Source organism: Nyctibius grandis, chromosome 19, assembly GCF_013368605.1.
Source record: "Nyctibius grandis isolate bNycGra1 chromosome 19, bNycGra1.pri, whole genome shotgun sequence".
In the NCBI taxonomy this organism is placed as follows: Eukaryota; Metazoa; Chordata; class Aves; order Nyctibiiformes; family Nyctibiidae; genus Nyctibius; species Nyctibius grandis.
The window spans coordinates 2,365,189-2,379,902 of record NC_090676.1 but is presented as its reverse complement, the minus strand read 5'-3'; the positions used below and the strand labels follow the sequence as shown (position 1 = coordinate 2,379,902).

The following is a 14,714-nucleotide window of genomic DNA, read 5'->3' as shown; positions in this document are numbered from 1 at the left end:
TGGTCCAAGCAAGATGTTTGCACTGATAATCCACTGGGGTCTTTCCAGCCCCTAAGTGAAACCAGACAATCTTTTAAGCCATTTGTCAATACACTCACAGTTGTTATTTCTGGCCATTCACTGCACATGCAAAGCAGCATCCATCTGCCTCTTTGCTTTTTTAAATTCTGGTTTGTGCTGCTGTTCAGGGAGAGCTTGGGCATCTCTGGTGGCCCCAAGTTTTAATCCAGAGTGTTGGGCTTGAACTAAAGTCAAAGCGAGGAGAATACAGAATTTTGTGGGCACCTTGGGAAAGGGAGACCAGAAAGCAACAACCTGAACGTAAGCACTGGAAGCAGCTTCAGATTTTTCTGATGTAAACAGAGGAAAAATTTTAGCTCTGGATCTGAATTCCCTGAAAGTGGAGTGCAGGAGATCTGTGCTCTTTCCTTTCTCACCTCCTACTAGTTTTAAGGTAAACTGTAGCAAATCTGAGCAACTGCTAAAATCCAGTAGGAATTACAGGAGAGGTAACTTGTGGCATTTACATGTAGGGCAATGACAACTCTCTCTCCACAAGCTACCAAATGCTCCATGTTTTGTCTTAACAAGATTTAACTGATTTCTTTTGGTGTTATCCTTTGGCTTGTATATTATGATGCTTTTAAATACTTACTAGATTATAAAGCAAAGTGGCAACAAACTACCAAAGGTTTCTTTAGTGTGCACAAATATTTTAAAATGATGATTTTTTTTTTCTGAGTTGACACTTTCGAAGGTGCCTGAGTTCCTACAGAAGAGGAACTGCGAGTCACCCGCAGCTCGCTCAGTTGCGATGGGAGACTGATGCTGACAGCACCCAGAGATGCAGCTGAAAACCTGGCCTCCATTTGTAATGAGAAATGCCACTGGCAGTCGTTCTGTTCCTGGCAACGAGGACAAAATCTTTCTGAAAAAGTTTTGGCGTGGAGCTGGGCGGCTCTCCCAGGCGCTCCCGGGGCTGGGGACCACATGCCGGGGGATGTCAGGGCTGTATCCCACAGCTGGGAAGGCTGCAGCACCGTTGAGCTCCAGTTCATGATTCAGTCTCTGGCCCTACTAAACTTACAGATGTGCTCAATTTCCTTAAACAAACGCAATGCAATTTGCCTCCGGTGCAAATTCTGGGCTCTCAAATATATTTAATGGGATGTGAATGGGGCTGGACTGACTTCATCCCTGGGAGCCTGACAGTGGGCGGGAGCCACGACTTGTTGCTGCGCTCTAGGAAATCACCGTGCAGCTTCCTAGGCACATATTTAGCATTTAGTTAGCAAAAAAACCACTAAAAGCTGTTCACTGTTTTTCCTAGAAGCAGGCTCTTGCTTTTCGTGCACGCTTTATCTAGCTGCACGGAGGGGCCAAGCTGCATGGTGAGAGGGAGGGGGGGGAATCGCTGTCCCTCTCCCTCCCCTTCCTTCTCCCTCCTGACGTCTGGGGATTGAAATCTCTAACCACGCCGAGGAGCAGACGAGGCGCCGGGGCTGCTTCTCCCACCATCTAAGAATGTAGCTGGATTCGTCGCACGTCCCGGCTGACTCCAGGGAAAGCCGCGTCGCTCCATGGAGGTCTGTGGCTCGTTCCCCTTTGGGGCTCGGTTCGCAGGGACGGCGAGGAGGGGCTGTGTTGTTTTGGGGTATGCGTGGGTACTGACAGAGCAGGGAACTTCTGCAGGGCTTTGCTCTCAGGGACACTTGGATCTGGAGCAGCGCTGCCGGTGCTGCACAGGGGTGACCGGTCTCCTCCTCTTGTGGTGAAGTAGCTTCAAGACTCACATTCACAGCAGGTCAGGTCTAAATATTGCCAGGACTGCTTTAGCAATTCTTTTGGAGTGATGGCTGTGAGAAATGCACTTTATTTGAGTTTTTTCCTTCTATTTTGTGGTTAATAGTATAAAACCTGCGGGAAATTGCTGCCAGTGAGGGCAGTACTTGGAAGGGTTTGCTAGCGATAGCAGTTGTCTGGGTGGGTTTTTCCCACCTGGAGATGTGGGTCTGCATCAAGCTGATGTTACTAAACTTGCCTGAGCTGTGGGGAGCTGCAAAGGCTCAGCTTAGAAGTGAAACTCATGCCTCACTTTTTTGAGGCTGGTGCTGGGATAATCGAGACTTTTTGTTCAATAGTGGAACTGAAATACAGGATATTTCCAGGAGAGAACAGAAAGACTTTGATGAATGTGATTTTTTTTTTAGTCTGTTTTAGGACCTTTAACCAGCAAAGCTCTCGGGGAGTGTGGGACAGATTTACCCCCTGCAGCTGGCTGCCTCGGGCAGGTCGCTGGTCTCTTCTGCAGGGCTGTCCCCGGCAGTGAGCGGGCCATGAGGTGACACTGCTTCTGCCAGCACTTCTGTGCAGAGGCGGTGATACCCCCTGGGATGAGGAAATGTCCCCAAACTGTGGCTGTGGAGGCTGGAAATAATTCACACTGTACCAAATCCCCACTTCTAGTTGTGCTGATTTAAACATGTGGCAGGGATTTTTAGCACAGGAATTTTTTTTTCTTTAATTAAAGCGACTACTTTTAAAATGTCCTGTACAAATAAGGGGATTTCTGACCACCTTAACCTCCAAGTCTGAGCACACAGCTGGGGCAAGCGTGCAGTGCTGTGTCCCCTCACACCCCTTTTCCAGGCCCTGGAAATGCCACATGCTCCATGTGTTGCTGTCTCCAAATTCCTTCTCTGGGCGAGTAAAGGGACAGAGGCATCGTCATGCCGGAGGCTGCCTGCCCGCCAGCAGCCTAATGTCACTGTGATCCCCTCCGTCCCAGGGTCCGCAGCTCAGCCTTGCTGGGTGGTGGCACCAGCGAGGGCAGAAATGGGTGGGAAGGGACCACGGAGACCCAGTGAGGTCTTGGGGTGCAGCAGGCAACCTGCGGAGAGGGAGCTCTGCAGGGTGGCGACGAGGCAGCTCCTCCGGCCGTTTCAAACAGGTGCATTTGTTATTCCTGCTTTAGAGGGAGGAAAATGAAACTTGGAGAAGAGGGAAAATAGCAGTAAGTTTGCCTCAGCTAGGAAGAAGTGATGAAGTCCCTGCTCCTTGCTTTTGTCACAGTAAAGATCCACACCCTGGGGACTTACTGGATCCAACCTGCGTTAATATTGATCTCATTGAACATATGGGATGTATGATATGAAAAGATCATACACAATCCAGTGCTTTTGCCAGAGTTTGGCATCCCGTTTGCCAGCAGAGCCACAGGGAAGTTGCAAGGAAATCAAGAGCAGTTTGGTGGCATTGCAAAAATGGCACAAATGTACTTGTGATTCAGGGAACTTTTCCAAAATGCAGGCTGCTTGCTGGTGTTTGGCGCTTGTACCTCTGCAGCCAGAGCAGGCTTTGCTTTTCTTGAGGTGACAGTCAGGTTCCTGAAACCCACCTGTAAAATGTTTGCTGTTTTTTATAAGCAATGACTTCATTTTATTAGCTGGGAAAAAAAAAAAAACAAACCCAAGTGTTTCCCATGGCTCAGGGCTTCAGTTACACTGCAGTTGTTCCGTATAACCTGATCTTCAATCAAAAAAAACCAACCTCACAGACTGAGTAGGGTGGTTAACATCTCCCTGTTACAACTTGCAGATTTTTCCATTCATTCTTACAACAATTTAGAATGGATTTAAACCCCAGGAGATCAGGGCTAGGTCACTCACGTGCTTATTTATTTTTCCCTGAAATCGCTAAAAAGCTGACGTATTTGAAGGGAAACAGGCATTTGCCAGGAGCCTCTAAATACCTGTCCATCAAAACGAACAGAAGTGAAATGTCACTGCAGACGGCAGCGGAGGAGACTTGTGTATGGTCTGGTTCTGCCAAAAGCGATAAGGCTGAAATGTGTAGCACAAGAATGACAGATGCCGATGATGCGTTGCAAAAGGCCAACAGCTTATGTTTTAGACCTGGTATATTGAGGCTGAGACAAGGGGGAGGCACTCTTTCCGTCATGGTGGTTTTATGCTGATCTAACATTTCTGACCCAAACTGAATAAAACTGAATTCCAGGCCAGCAAAGATAACGCAAGGTGCTCGAGGTCCGTGGGCTGGAGGCTGGCTGACCTTGGTCAGCTGGCTCTGTCAATGCTGTAGAGGTTACTTCTAAGTCAAACTGATCCTCTGCCATGGTTAAGTCTGTAACTGCATGTTTGCAGCCTTGTTCAGGTGAACAAGTTAAAACAAGACTGTCCCAACAAGTCCTGAATGTAACTTCTCGGGAGCTCCACTGCAAAATAAGAAATAAACCCCTTGTTTCTAAACTGTTGGCAGATAAACTCAGCGAGGTCTGTGGTATCCCTCCTGCTGCAGAATTGCTTTATCACAGCGACTGCAGGGTCATTAAATCTGTGGTGTGAGGAGCTTGTCTGCCAAAGAGTGCTCCTCTAAAGGCTTTTCCTCTTATGATCAGTGTGTGCGTCGTAGGGACATGTGTGTTTGTGTACCTATACAGATTGTGGTCATGATAATTGGAATTAATTACTTCTCTATGATTTAAACCCGAAGTTGTTCTGGAATCTATGTCTGTCCAGTGTTGCTTATTTCCATGATCAGAGCAGAACCCAGCACATATTGTACCGCTGTTGAGATCGTCCTACCAAGAGGGCAGTGCCCATCTCCAGGACCAAGCAGGCTGAGAGAAGGATTAGGTCAAAGTCTACTCCCCATCAGGTTTATAAACACAGTTTAGTAACTGGTCCAAGGCATTGAACAGCTGTATTGAAAAGACCAAGAATATAAAATAATATATAGGAATTGCAGGAAAATTCATATGTGCTTCTCCATCCACCCGATCAGTGCTGTCAGTGATGCATAGAGCTGTAGATCTCAGCTTGTGGTCCCTTAACTGAGGACTACCAAAAACCTGAGTATTGTCATGGTGAAATGTAACTTTTAATTCTCCTTCCTGATGTTTGCCTTCTCGTAGGTCCTGGTCACCATGCTGATTCACACTTGTTTCTTTTTTGCCTGCCTGCCTGTGGCGAGCCATGTCTGGGGACGAGTGGGCCAAGGTAAGGAGCCCACCTGCCCTTGCTCGGGACAATTCCCTATGGTCTGGATGTCACCTGGGTTAGACCACCCCTTGCCTGAGCCCTTCCTGTTTGCAGTGGCACCACATGTGAGGGACATTCCCAATCACAGGCAGGATTTAAGGGGGGATGCTGTGCTCTGGTGTCTGTTGATGGAGCTCCAAACAGCCCAGTCCCACACACGAAAAGCAATGGGAGATCAAGGGGCTCATTTGGGGAGAGTATCCTGATCCCTCCCCACCCTGCAAAGCCTGTCCTCATCGCTGGCAGCAGTTCAGCATGCCACTCCCTTGCACTAGGGATGCATTTCAGCCTGTATAAGCAATGAAGGGTGCTTATGTGATCTGCAAATGGAGCCTGAGAAATAGGAGAAAAAGTGGTGTTGCTTCTGTGAGTCACTGCATCTGTCCTGCACTCTGAAGCTATTGCTTTGGACGTGTATGGTGATGTGGTGCAACATCTGGATAAGAAAGCACATGAGATGCATCCCTCTGATAACACGTAGTGCTCCTGTAGTACCATAAGTGATCAGAAAATACCTTTAACACCTCACCGTATCCTTTCTGATGTTGAAGATCCGCCTTTATGTTGTATTTATATAACCTTTTGTGGAAGTGGTCAGCACAAAGGTTTCTAGAGAGGCAATGGCATTTCAGAGTTTGGACAGCCATGTCTCCATACTGCGTATCTTCCAGACCAGCCTCTGCAGTTAAGTCTGGGTTTAACTCCCTATCAGCCAGAGAGCAAGGTTGCAGCATCAAAGAGTGCGGATCCAACACAGGGCAGGGAAACAGTGGAGCTTTCATGGCACTGGGGTTCATTTGCATCCAGCACATAATGGTGCTTTAGAGGGTGCTGTCCTTTCTGCTCTGTCTGGGGACATTCTTGCCTTTTTAGCTTCTAGGCTCCTAGAGTGATGGCCGAGGAGCTGGACCACACTTGGCCAAAAGAAGACAGCTCCATGTTTAATCTAACTATGAATTCCCCTCATTGTTCCATGATCTTTTACCATTTCTCTTAGGCATGATTCTGGGATTTGATTTTGCCCCTCACCCTTCTTCCCCATGTTTTCTTTCTTCCCCTTCAGATTTGCCTGGGGTGAGATGTGAATCTGAGCTTTGTTTCCCCAAAATAGTTATCTGCTTGTTGGGCAGCCTGCAGGAAGTCTCTGCATGGAAAGGTTAAGGCACAGATGTTGGGCTGAGACAAGCAAGTCCTCACTGCCAGCTCTCACTGCTTTCCTGGGCCGTGACTTCATGGCAAAGATGCCAGGAGATGTCTGGACGTCATACAATACAGATTAGGGACTTGAGGAGTCCAACACACGCAGTTTGCCAGCACTGAGCAGGACATTCCAGGTCACACTTGGCTTTCTTCATGAGTAATGGCAAAGGGAAAGAGATTGGTAACAACTGCAAACGAGGGTGGGCACTTGAGTGCAGATGCTTATATTGTGCAGGCAAAGGACACGCTCTCTCATTGCAAATTAGGGCAGCCGGCTGGAAAGAGAGCTGTAGGTGGTGTGTCAGGAAGGAGGGGAGACAAATCTGCTGAGTTGCCATCCTGTATCCAGTCAAGTGAAAAAGTTCCATGTGGCGACATTTGTACGACGGTACATCTATGTTTTAGCAAGGAATCGTTGATTCAAAGGGTGACACATGAGTTCAGACATCTAGCTGGGGTTTAAAAGATATCTGTGAATTCTGGAGATGATAGGGGAATGTGCTCTTTCTTCTTTTTACCTCCTTGTCTGATATTATTTTTTTCCTCAGGATTTGTCAGTTAGTTTGCTGGTCCCTGCAGCAAACTGACACAAGCTGGTGCCCATGAGTTATGATCCTGCCAGCAACTGTTATTTACACTTTATCAGGTTTTCTTTCTTTTTTTCCCTTCTTTTTTTTTTTTTTTTTTTTCCTTCTTTCTAAACTCAGCTGGTCCTTGGAACTGCCTCTGAAATGGTCTTTCTGCAGAAGTATGGGATCCATCATCTGGGGAATTTCTGTATTTCTCAGCAGCCTGAGCCTATTGAAGAGCCTCACTGAGCCCTTTTAGCTATTTCCTGCCCTCCCAGTTCAGATGTTTGCACTAACACGTTTGCTGAAACAAAACGTCCTTCATGAAAGCTCCTGGGAGCGTCCTCCAAGATGTGAGGGGTGCAGAGAAAGCCCTCACTTCTATGGCAGGCTGTTTTCCCTGTTTGCAGCAACACGTATTGAGGTCTCATTCGAGCACCTGAGAAACTCCTCTTGGCAGAGGGTGGAGGCTATGGATTTGCAGTGCCTCATGGTAGGTCTCCTGGCAGAGGTGCGGTGCAGGGGGACTGTAGGAGTTGCTGTGCAGCATCAGGGGGTGCTGAGGACTTGCATGGGATGGTGAAGGTTTCCTCTGCACTGCAACTGTTCCCGTGTCCACAGAGGAGATGGCGTATGTGGGGTTTAGTGTGTGCATGTGCAGAGGGAGGAATTGCATCTGTAACAGCACAGACATGTCTCCTCCTCCCCAGGGTCGGGCCGGCTGAAACTCACCGTCCTTTCAGAAGACAGGCTGCAAATGAAATGGAAAGAGACTGAAGGGAGCATCAATGGCTACAAAGTTCGGGTAAAGCCCATGGCAGGTATGTGCTAACGCGTTGGACATCAGACCCAGCAGAGGTTTGTGCATGAGTGAGGGACCGAGCTCCATCTTTTGGCTGGTGGACAACAGGACTTCAGTGAGAGCATTATTTAGACCTTAAGGTGATAGAGATAAGGTAGAGGGAATTATCCTCCGGTTGTTCTGGTTTCATGCATTGATTACCTAGATCAAAATTTTCCACTGGGCTGTACACGCGTTATGGATAAGAAGCCTTTCTGGCTACCATGAGAGCAGTCCGTAGTGCCGCGTCAGTGCAGGCACAGTCCCTCTATCCCTCGTTCACAAGAGGGAGATGAAATGAATCCCTCTTCATCCTAGGAGAAAGCCTTAGCCAGAAAGTGTTGCTCTTTGGAACTGTGTGAGAAAAAAAGATGAGGAAAGGTTCATTGTCTGGTTCTTCTGTGGGAGCTCCCAGCTCTCCCCTCACCTGCAAGCACATGGGATGGGAAGTCCTTGACCCTAGTGTGTGTGGAGCTGAGCCCCATGGGTCCCTGCTCTGGCTGAGCTCCAGCTCTGCCTGACTTCGGACACTGAACCTGATGGTGTTGGAAGGGCACAACGTCCCTTGGCGAGGAGCAATGGTTGGAGGCAACCTTAGTCTTGGCTGGCATTTGATTTTCAGTCGCTGCTGCTCTCCAGGGGAGCTGCCAGGCAGGAGTGCATGCGGGCAGAGCTCTTGTGATCATCCATCCGCTTTTAGATCAGCCTCCACCTGTTTCCCAAGCTGGAGCAGGAGGTTTCTCATTCCTTCCCTGCCCTGCTCCTCCTCGGGCCTCAGATCTGAGAGCGATGAGCATCCTGAGAATGCAGGGAATCCCCGTTGAGCTCCCAGCACATGCCTGAGGCTTTCCCTCTGCGTAGGCTGGGGAGAGCTCCGTCTTCAGCCCTAGGTATGAGCACAGGGGTGGCAGGGTCAGAAATGCATCCATCTCCATAATTTAAAGCTTGTAGACCTTTCTTAATCAGAGGATTTTAGGGAGCTAGTTTGCCTCTCTCCCGTTGTTTTGTGTAGCAGCATTGGCTGCTGCTTTACAGAGCTGCCTTGCTCCATCTGCTCAATGCTGCGCCAGCACAGAAATGCCCCAGTTCCTGGCTGGTCGAGGCATCACAGACTCCAGACAGGTCCCAAAACCTTGGAGCATGGCTGGAGGGGTCTGGAGGCAGTGCTGGCCCCAGAAACGAGCTGTCTCTCAGCAGAGAGCAGCTGCCCTTGGAGAGAGGTGGGGCTTGCAGAGACAGCACAGCGAGAGGGGCTGGGATATGTAAGAGGAGTCCCAAGTGCCAGTGACAACCTCCAAAAACACCAAGCCACTTCCTCACTTTGTCACGTATGACCTCAAGCACATCAATTGGTTGGATGTTTTCATAAGCAGTATTTACTAGTAATTGCCCAGTCTTTACCCTCTGAAGACCATCTTTTCACTCAGCAACTCCTTGAGAAGTTGGTGAGTGTTGCTCTAATGCTGGATGGGAACTGGTTTTCCATTTTGGGCACATATTGGGGATTTAAAAAGAAAACAAACCCAAACGTTCTCAACTCTGGATTGGGAAAAAGAGTAAAAATCAGAGATCCACAAAATTAAAAAAAAGAAATAGTTGACTGAGGTCCCTAGGCAGACATTCTCTGCATTTCAGCTGTGCTTTTGTTACTGTCAGCTTAAATTTAAGCTCTAACAGTCTCTGAACTGTGGCTTCATCCCACCTCAGGGGACTCGGAGCAAGAAGTCATGCTGAAAACCAAGACTCCCAAAGCCACAGTGGGGGGGCTGAGCCCTACCAAGGAATACACGCTGCAGGTCTACGTGCTGAACGGCTCCCAGGAAGCCCTGTTTGCCAAGAGGAAATTTGTGAGTAAGTAGAGAGTGCTACATTTTACCATTCAGAGAGCTGCTGAGGTTCTTGGAGATGTGGCTCCTCAGAGCTCATCCTCTGGCATATGCCCTGTAGAGTACGTGGCAATCACAGAGCCTGTTACTATTTAGGTTGGAAGGTTAGAAAGGGGGGGGATGTTGAACCCAGGGGATGAGGGATGGACGGTGACTCACAGACCCATCTAGATTGACTCTCTTTTCCTGTTTCTGGTCTTCTTACAGTAGAGGAGCTCAAAAATGCATCCCAGACTAGAAATAACAGAAGAAACTCGGGAGCTGTATCAGGAAAGAATCTCACTTCTTCAGGGAGCTTAACAGCTGAGCACAGTGAGGTGGCAGAGGCCACCCCACCACCCCTGAACACTGTCTTGATGCAGCCAGGTGGGTGCACTGACCGTCCTGGCATCATGTTGGATTGATTTTGAGCCATGGTCTCTGCCATGCTACCATGGTTAGAGCACTAAGCACAGCTGTCCCTGAAACCACTCCCACCCTCCCCCTGCAACCCCTACTTCACCAAGGACATTCATTCAGTGACACATGCTAGCCCAGTCTCATCTCTTGCGTGCATCTCTTAACTACAAAAACACAGTAAGCAACCTAAAAATATTGCCTGTCATGCCAGCTGAACTGTCCGTCCTGGAAAAGCAGGTCCATGCATTCCTGGAGCTGACAGGTATTCAAATTCAGCAGATACAGTCAAATCCTTCAACTGGGAGCAGATCCTATGAGAGCAAGCTGCTCCCTAGGCACTGGGGCTAATGATGACTGATGTCCCAAGGCTGGCTGCAGATGGTCTGCAAGAAGGTGTGAGCCCTCCCCTATGACTGAGGACTGTATATAACTGCATAGATTCTCATGTGCCTGACAACAAGGTTGGCACAAGTTCAAAAAAGCAATTATATGTGTTGATGGAAGAAAGCTCCATCAGGGCCATTATACAAAAAGACCTGTACTAGCTCAGGATGATTCCGAGTCACAGATTGCTGAGTTCTGGTGAGTATCAGGTGTCAGGTGCCATGGTATGTTTTCCTTGGTTTCTATTTTATAAACATTCATTGTTTTCCATTGTCAAAGATAATGGGAAGGACAAACTTTTGATGTGATCCATTATTGACATGATTAACTCATAAGCCCACGTGCAGACCTTCTCTCAGAAAGGCATGAGTGAAGGTCATCTCCTTTATCTATCTATCTGTTTGCTTAAAGCCTGTAGGACTTTTATCCTCTCTGAGCCCCCTACACCTCTGTGAAATGTGGCTGAAATCAGCCGACGAGTGCACAGGTTGCATGGGGATAACACAGCTGGGGACAATGGGATTTTTCTCTTTGGAGCACAGCAAAGGACAGAGCTGAAAAGAAAAGGCAGAAGGGGACTCAGCAGAAGGGCTCAGGAGACACCACAAGAAACCAGCCCAGTGTGGAGGCCAGCGTGACAGAAGCAACACCAACAACCACAAAATCATCCCAGCGCACTCCTGCAAGCTCGCAGCGGGAGTCTCTAGGAAAAGAAAAACCCACCAAGGACTCATTGAGGCGAGGTGAGAGGGGTTTCGAACATGTCCTGCTCCTTCTTCTCCACTGTGTTCCCTAAAACTTGTTGAATACAAGCCTTCCATCCCACTATCTGTCACTAAGATTTTCAAGAATATAAGTGCTGCTGATGGTGCTTTCAGATGCTAGGTCATGCTTTGGGGTACTGTCAGGGACCACTGGAGAAGTTTGGAGTTCTGCAGAACATCACAGATTTTTAAGGCAAACTGTAGCTAAGCCAAAAATTCCTTCCAGATGGTTTAATTTATTGATTTGCCACTGTTCTCTCTCTTCATGTTGCTACCTCACGCTGCCTCTGATAGATCCATGTAAGAGTTTGTATTCTTGAACAGCCCCCCTCCCCAGCCATGGACCTTTCCAAATCTTCAGAAGGGGAGGAGCGCATCAGTGATATTCGTTACCCAGCCTGCTCAACCTCCTAGACTTGTTCTTCATGTTTCACAAGTAACTGATCCATGATGATCCTTCAGATTCATCAGTTGAGACTATGGCAGGGCAGGTGGCTCACAGCACTGTTGAAGTGGTGGGAATGGGATTGGCCAGAGCATCCTCATTTGGTCCCTTGAGACCGGTACAAATCCATGTGAAAAGAGATGGGAGAGTAACTTCTTTGCAGCCCGCTGAATTTTGGTGGGATCATCTATTTCCCTCCACCAATGATGGAAAATACCCCATCTGAAAAATATTTGGGGAAGAGCATTTGATCAGCAACACTCTCTATCTTATCCTCTGTCAAGTTGCAGGCCTGGGGTGGGGAGAAAGGCAGGGCTTGAGGATCTGTGATGCCAGCAGGTTTTTACGGAGAGATTGGATTTAATATAAAGCCACGAAATAATTATAGCCCACAGGGGATCTTGTGATGGAATGGAATTAAGCAATCACCTGCAATTCTTGGAGACTTAGGCTAGATAAAAGGGAAGCACTGGGCTGGGGTTGAGACTTAACGGAGCTGACAGCTTGCACAGAGCAGTGCTTGGGTTAGACACACACTTCCTGACAGCTTTAACCCATTCTTTGCAGAAACACAGCTAGGCACCACTCACTTTCTTGGTACTGAAGATGGGTTACCCTTAGCCACGTGGTTTTCCCAAGATGCTGGGATGCGTCAGGCTGGCAGATGGTCCAATCCACCATCCAGACAAGGCCTTACACTGCAGATTTGCATTTTATCTTAAAACTGAAGCAGTTTTTGCTCCTTTACAATCGCTTCTCTCAATATCAAACCTTATGCCCCCTCAGGTTCCCACTTTCAGTGTGACACATCCTCACCGACTGATATCATCCTGCTTGTGGATGGATCCTGGAGCATCGGACGCAGCAATTTCAAGCTTATTAAGGAGTTTCTGAGCAATTTGATTTCCCCCTTCAGCATTGCCCAAGACAAGATAAGAGTAGGTAGGACACTTTCTTGACTTTGAGAAGTCTGTGTTCGAAGGGGTCTTGGTCTCTGTTCCTGTGGTTATGTGCTACTCTGAGGAGCTTTTACTCCTTTAGTGTTGGGTCCTGCTCGCTGCTCACAGCTTTTCCCACCTGGTAGCAAGCTCTGGCCTCTAGTGGCTGTAAGCACGAGCTGCACAGCCAACAGAAGCCGTGTCTTCTGGGCAGCACCAGGTCGGGCGCTGATGCTGAGACACTTGTGGGATTTGCTGCCTGTCTCTGCCGAGGTGCTCAGCCCCCACAGCACTGCACAGACAGGTGCAGTGACAATGCCGCACTGGAGCTGCTTTGAGTTCAGCTGGGAACGGTGCTGCTTCCCGTTCTGAGTGATGCTGACGCTGGCCAGGCTGTATGTGAAATAGGACGGTGTAAAACCTTCCCACCCCTTGCAGCCGACTAGTTTGACCCCTATTAGCATTGAGACCTTACCAAATGCTTCAGATCGTCACCACAGGGGTAAGCACCACTGTACCCAGTGGGGTCTGAGGCATCACCTTGCTGCCTGCATGACAAGGACCACGCAGAGAAGTGGAGCTAGAAACCAAATCTGCTCACCCCTAGTGCCATTCATTATTTTGTGTGGTCCTCCCATGGCAAGCCTGATGCTGCCTCCTCAAAACAGATCTCCTCTTGCAGCTTACCTTGGCTTGCATGATGCCGATAGCTCTTCCCTTCCCCAGGGCTGTCCCAGTACAGCAGCGATCCCCGCACAGAGTGGGATCTGGGCGCTTACTCTACCAAGGACCAGGTGCTGGAGGCCGTGAGGAATTTGCGGTACAAGGGCGGCAACACCTTTACAGGTAACTCCAGCTCTCAGGTCTCTGCTAAATGATCTGTACTGCTGCAGTGGGGGGAGATGTTCCCATGGGGTGACATCCTCAATGGGGAACAAGATCACTGGGGGCAGAGAAAAGAGCAAAGGCAGGGGGGTTGCCTGCGAGGCTGTAGCACACCATCCGTCTCTGCTCCTCCCCAGGTCTGGCACTGGCCCACGTCCTGGAGCAGAATCTGAAACCAGACGCTGGTGCCCGGCTGGAGGCTGAGAAGCTGGTAATACTCCTGACTGATGGAAAATCCCAGGATGATGCCAACCTGGCTGCTCAGACCTTGAAAAACCTGGGCATAGAGATATTTGCCATTGGTAAGATCACAATGATCAATAAGCTGTAGGACAATGTCAACCTACTTTTGATCTTCTTCAAATTGAAGGTTATGGTCCCTCAAATTTGACAGAAGTATCCTGAGGCAGTAAAACTAAGGTAGTGGGTAAGACCTCATTACATTGTGTCTAAGATGAAAATTAACTCATTTATTCAGCACAGGCACATGCCTTCAAAGGGTATTTTGTTTGTTTAAAAAAAAACATTCATTCACAGGAGAGATTTCACACCTCCCATCTAAAGACCTTTGTGAGCCTCAGAGACCTGTGCCATCAGAACAATATTCTCAGCTGTGGAATTAGGCAAGAGAACATTGTATTGGGGAGGGGAGGAGACCTCCTTTATAATTACTGCCTCTCACAACTTTCCATTTCTCTGAATAATAACATTATCTGCTCTTCACTATCTGGCAGCAATAATGAGACACAAAACGGCCTTGAGCAGCTCTGTCCTTGATGACTGCATGAGTCTGCTAGAGGCTAATACATGAGCAATAAAGTTACACAGAAAACTCTCCTAAAATTGCAATCTCCAAAATTTTATGTGCTAATTTAAGTTGGGAACACAAAAGCAAGGGTTTATTGCACAGGGTTATGTAACTAAGTGGCTGGCACCGTGATTCTTTTCAAGGATCGAGCGGAGGTGCTGAGCCTCAGCTGTGTGTGGTGCAGCACAACAGACTGTGTACCTGAAATCACTTGGAGATCTGTTCCTAGCTGGGGTCTTTGTCTTTCCTCTCTGGTTAGAGGAAGTTCATGTTGTTTGGTCCTTAGACATCAGGATCTAAGTATAAATCTCAATAGTGCCTTGGTTCTCACTGCAAGAGCAAGGGGGAAGGAGGCTAGCAAGGCTGTTACAGTAATGGTCTCCACTACCAGGAGGATAGGAGACCTCTCCATTTCCTACATCCAGGCAGGATCCCTGTCTGGCAATGGTACTGCTTGGGGAATGTTAGGGCAACCTTGAGCCTAGCACTGGGAAGCAAAATAAGTTGTATGCTGTGGAGCTTGGTCTGCAGACAG

General features: G+C 48.3%; 1 protein-coding gene across 1 annotated transcript in view; it reads left to right on the top strand.

The window, feature by feature from the left end:
- Positions 1-4,945: 4,945 nt before the first annotated feature.
- COL20A1 (collagen type XX alpha 1 chain) overlaps positions 4,946-14,714 on the top strand; it is a 44,736-nt gene continuing 34,967 nt past the window's right edge. Inside the window, exons 1-8 of the mRNA XM_068416280.1 lie at positions 4,946-5,018; positions 7,540-7,650; positions 9,378-9,521; positions 9,764-9,922; positions 10,882-11,082; positions 12,335-12,490; positions 13,213-13,332; positions 13,509-13,673. Coding sequence (XP_068272381.1) covers positions 4,946-5,018; positions 7,540-7,650; positions 9,378-9,521; positions 9,764-9,922; positions 10,882-11,082; positions 12,335-12,490; positions 13,213-13,332; positions 13,509-13,673 — 1,129 coding nt within the window. The remainder of the gene's footprint in view (positions 5,019-7,539; positions 7,651-9,377; positions 9,522-9,763; positions 9,923-10,881; positions 11,083-12,334; positions 12,491-13,212; positions 13,333-13,508; positions 13,674-14,714) is intronic.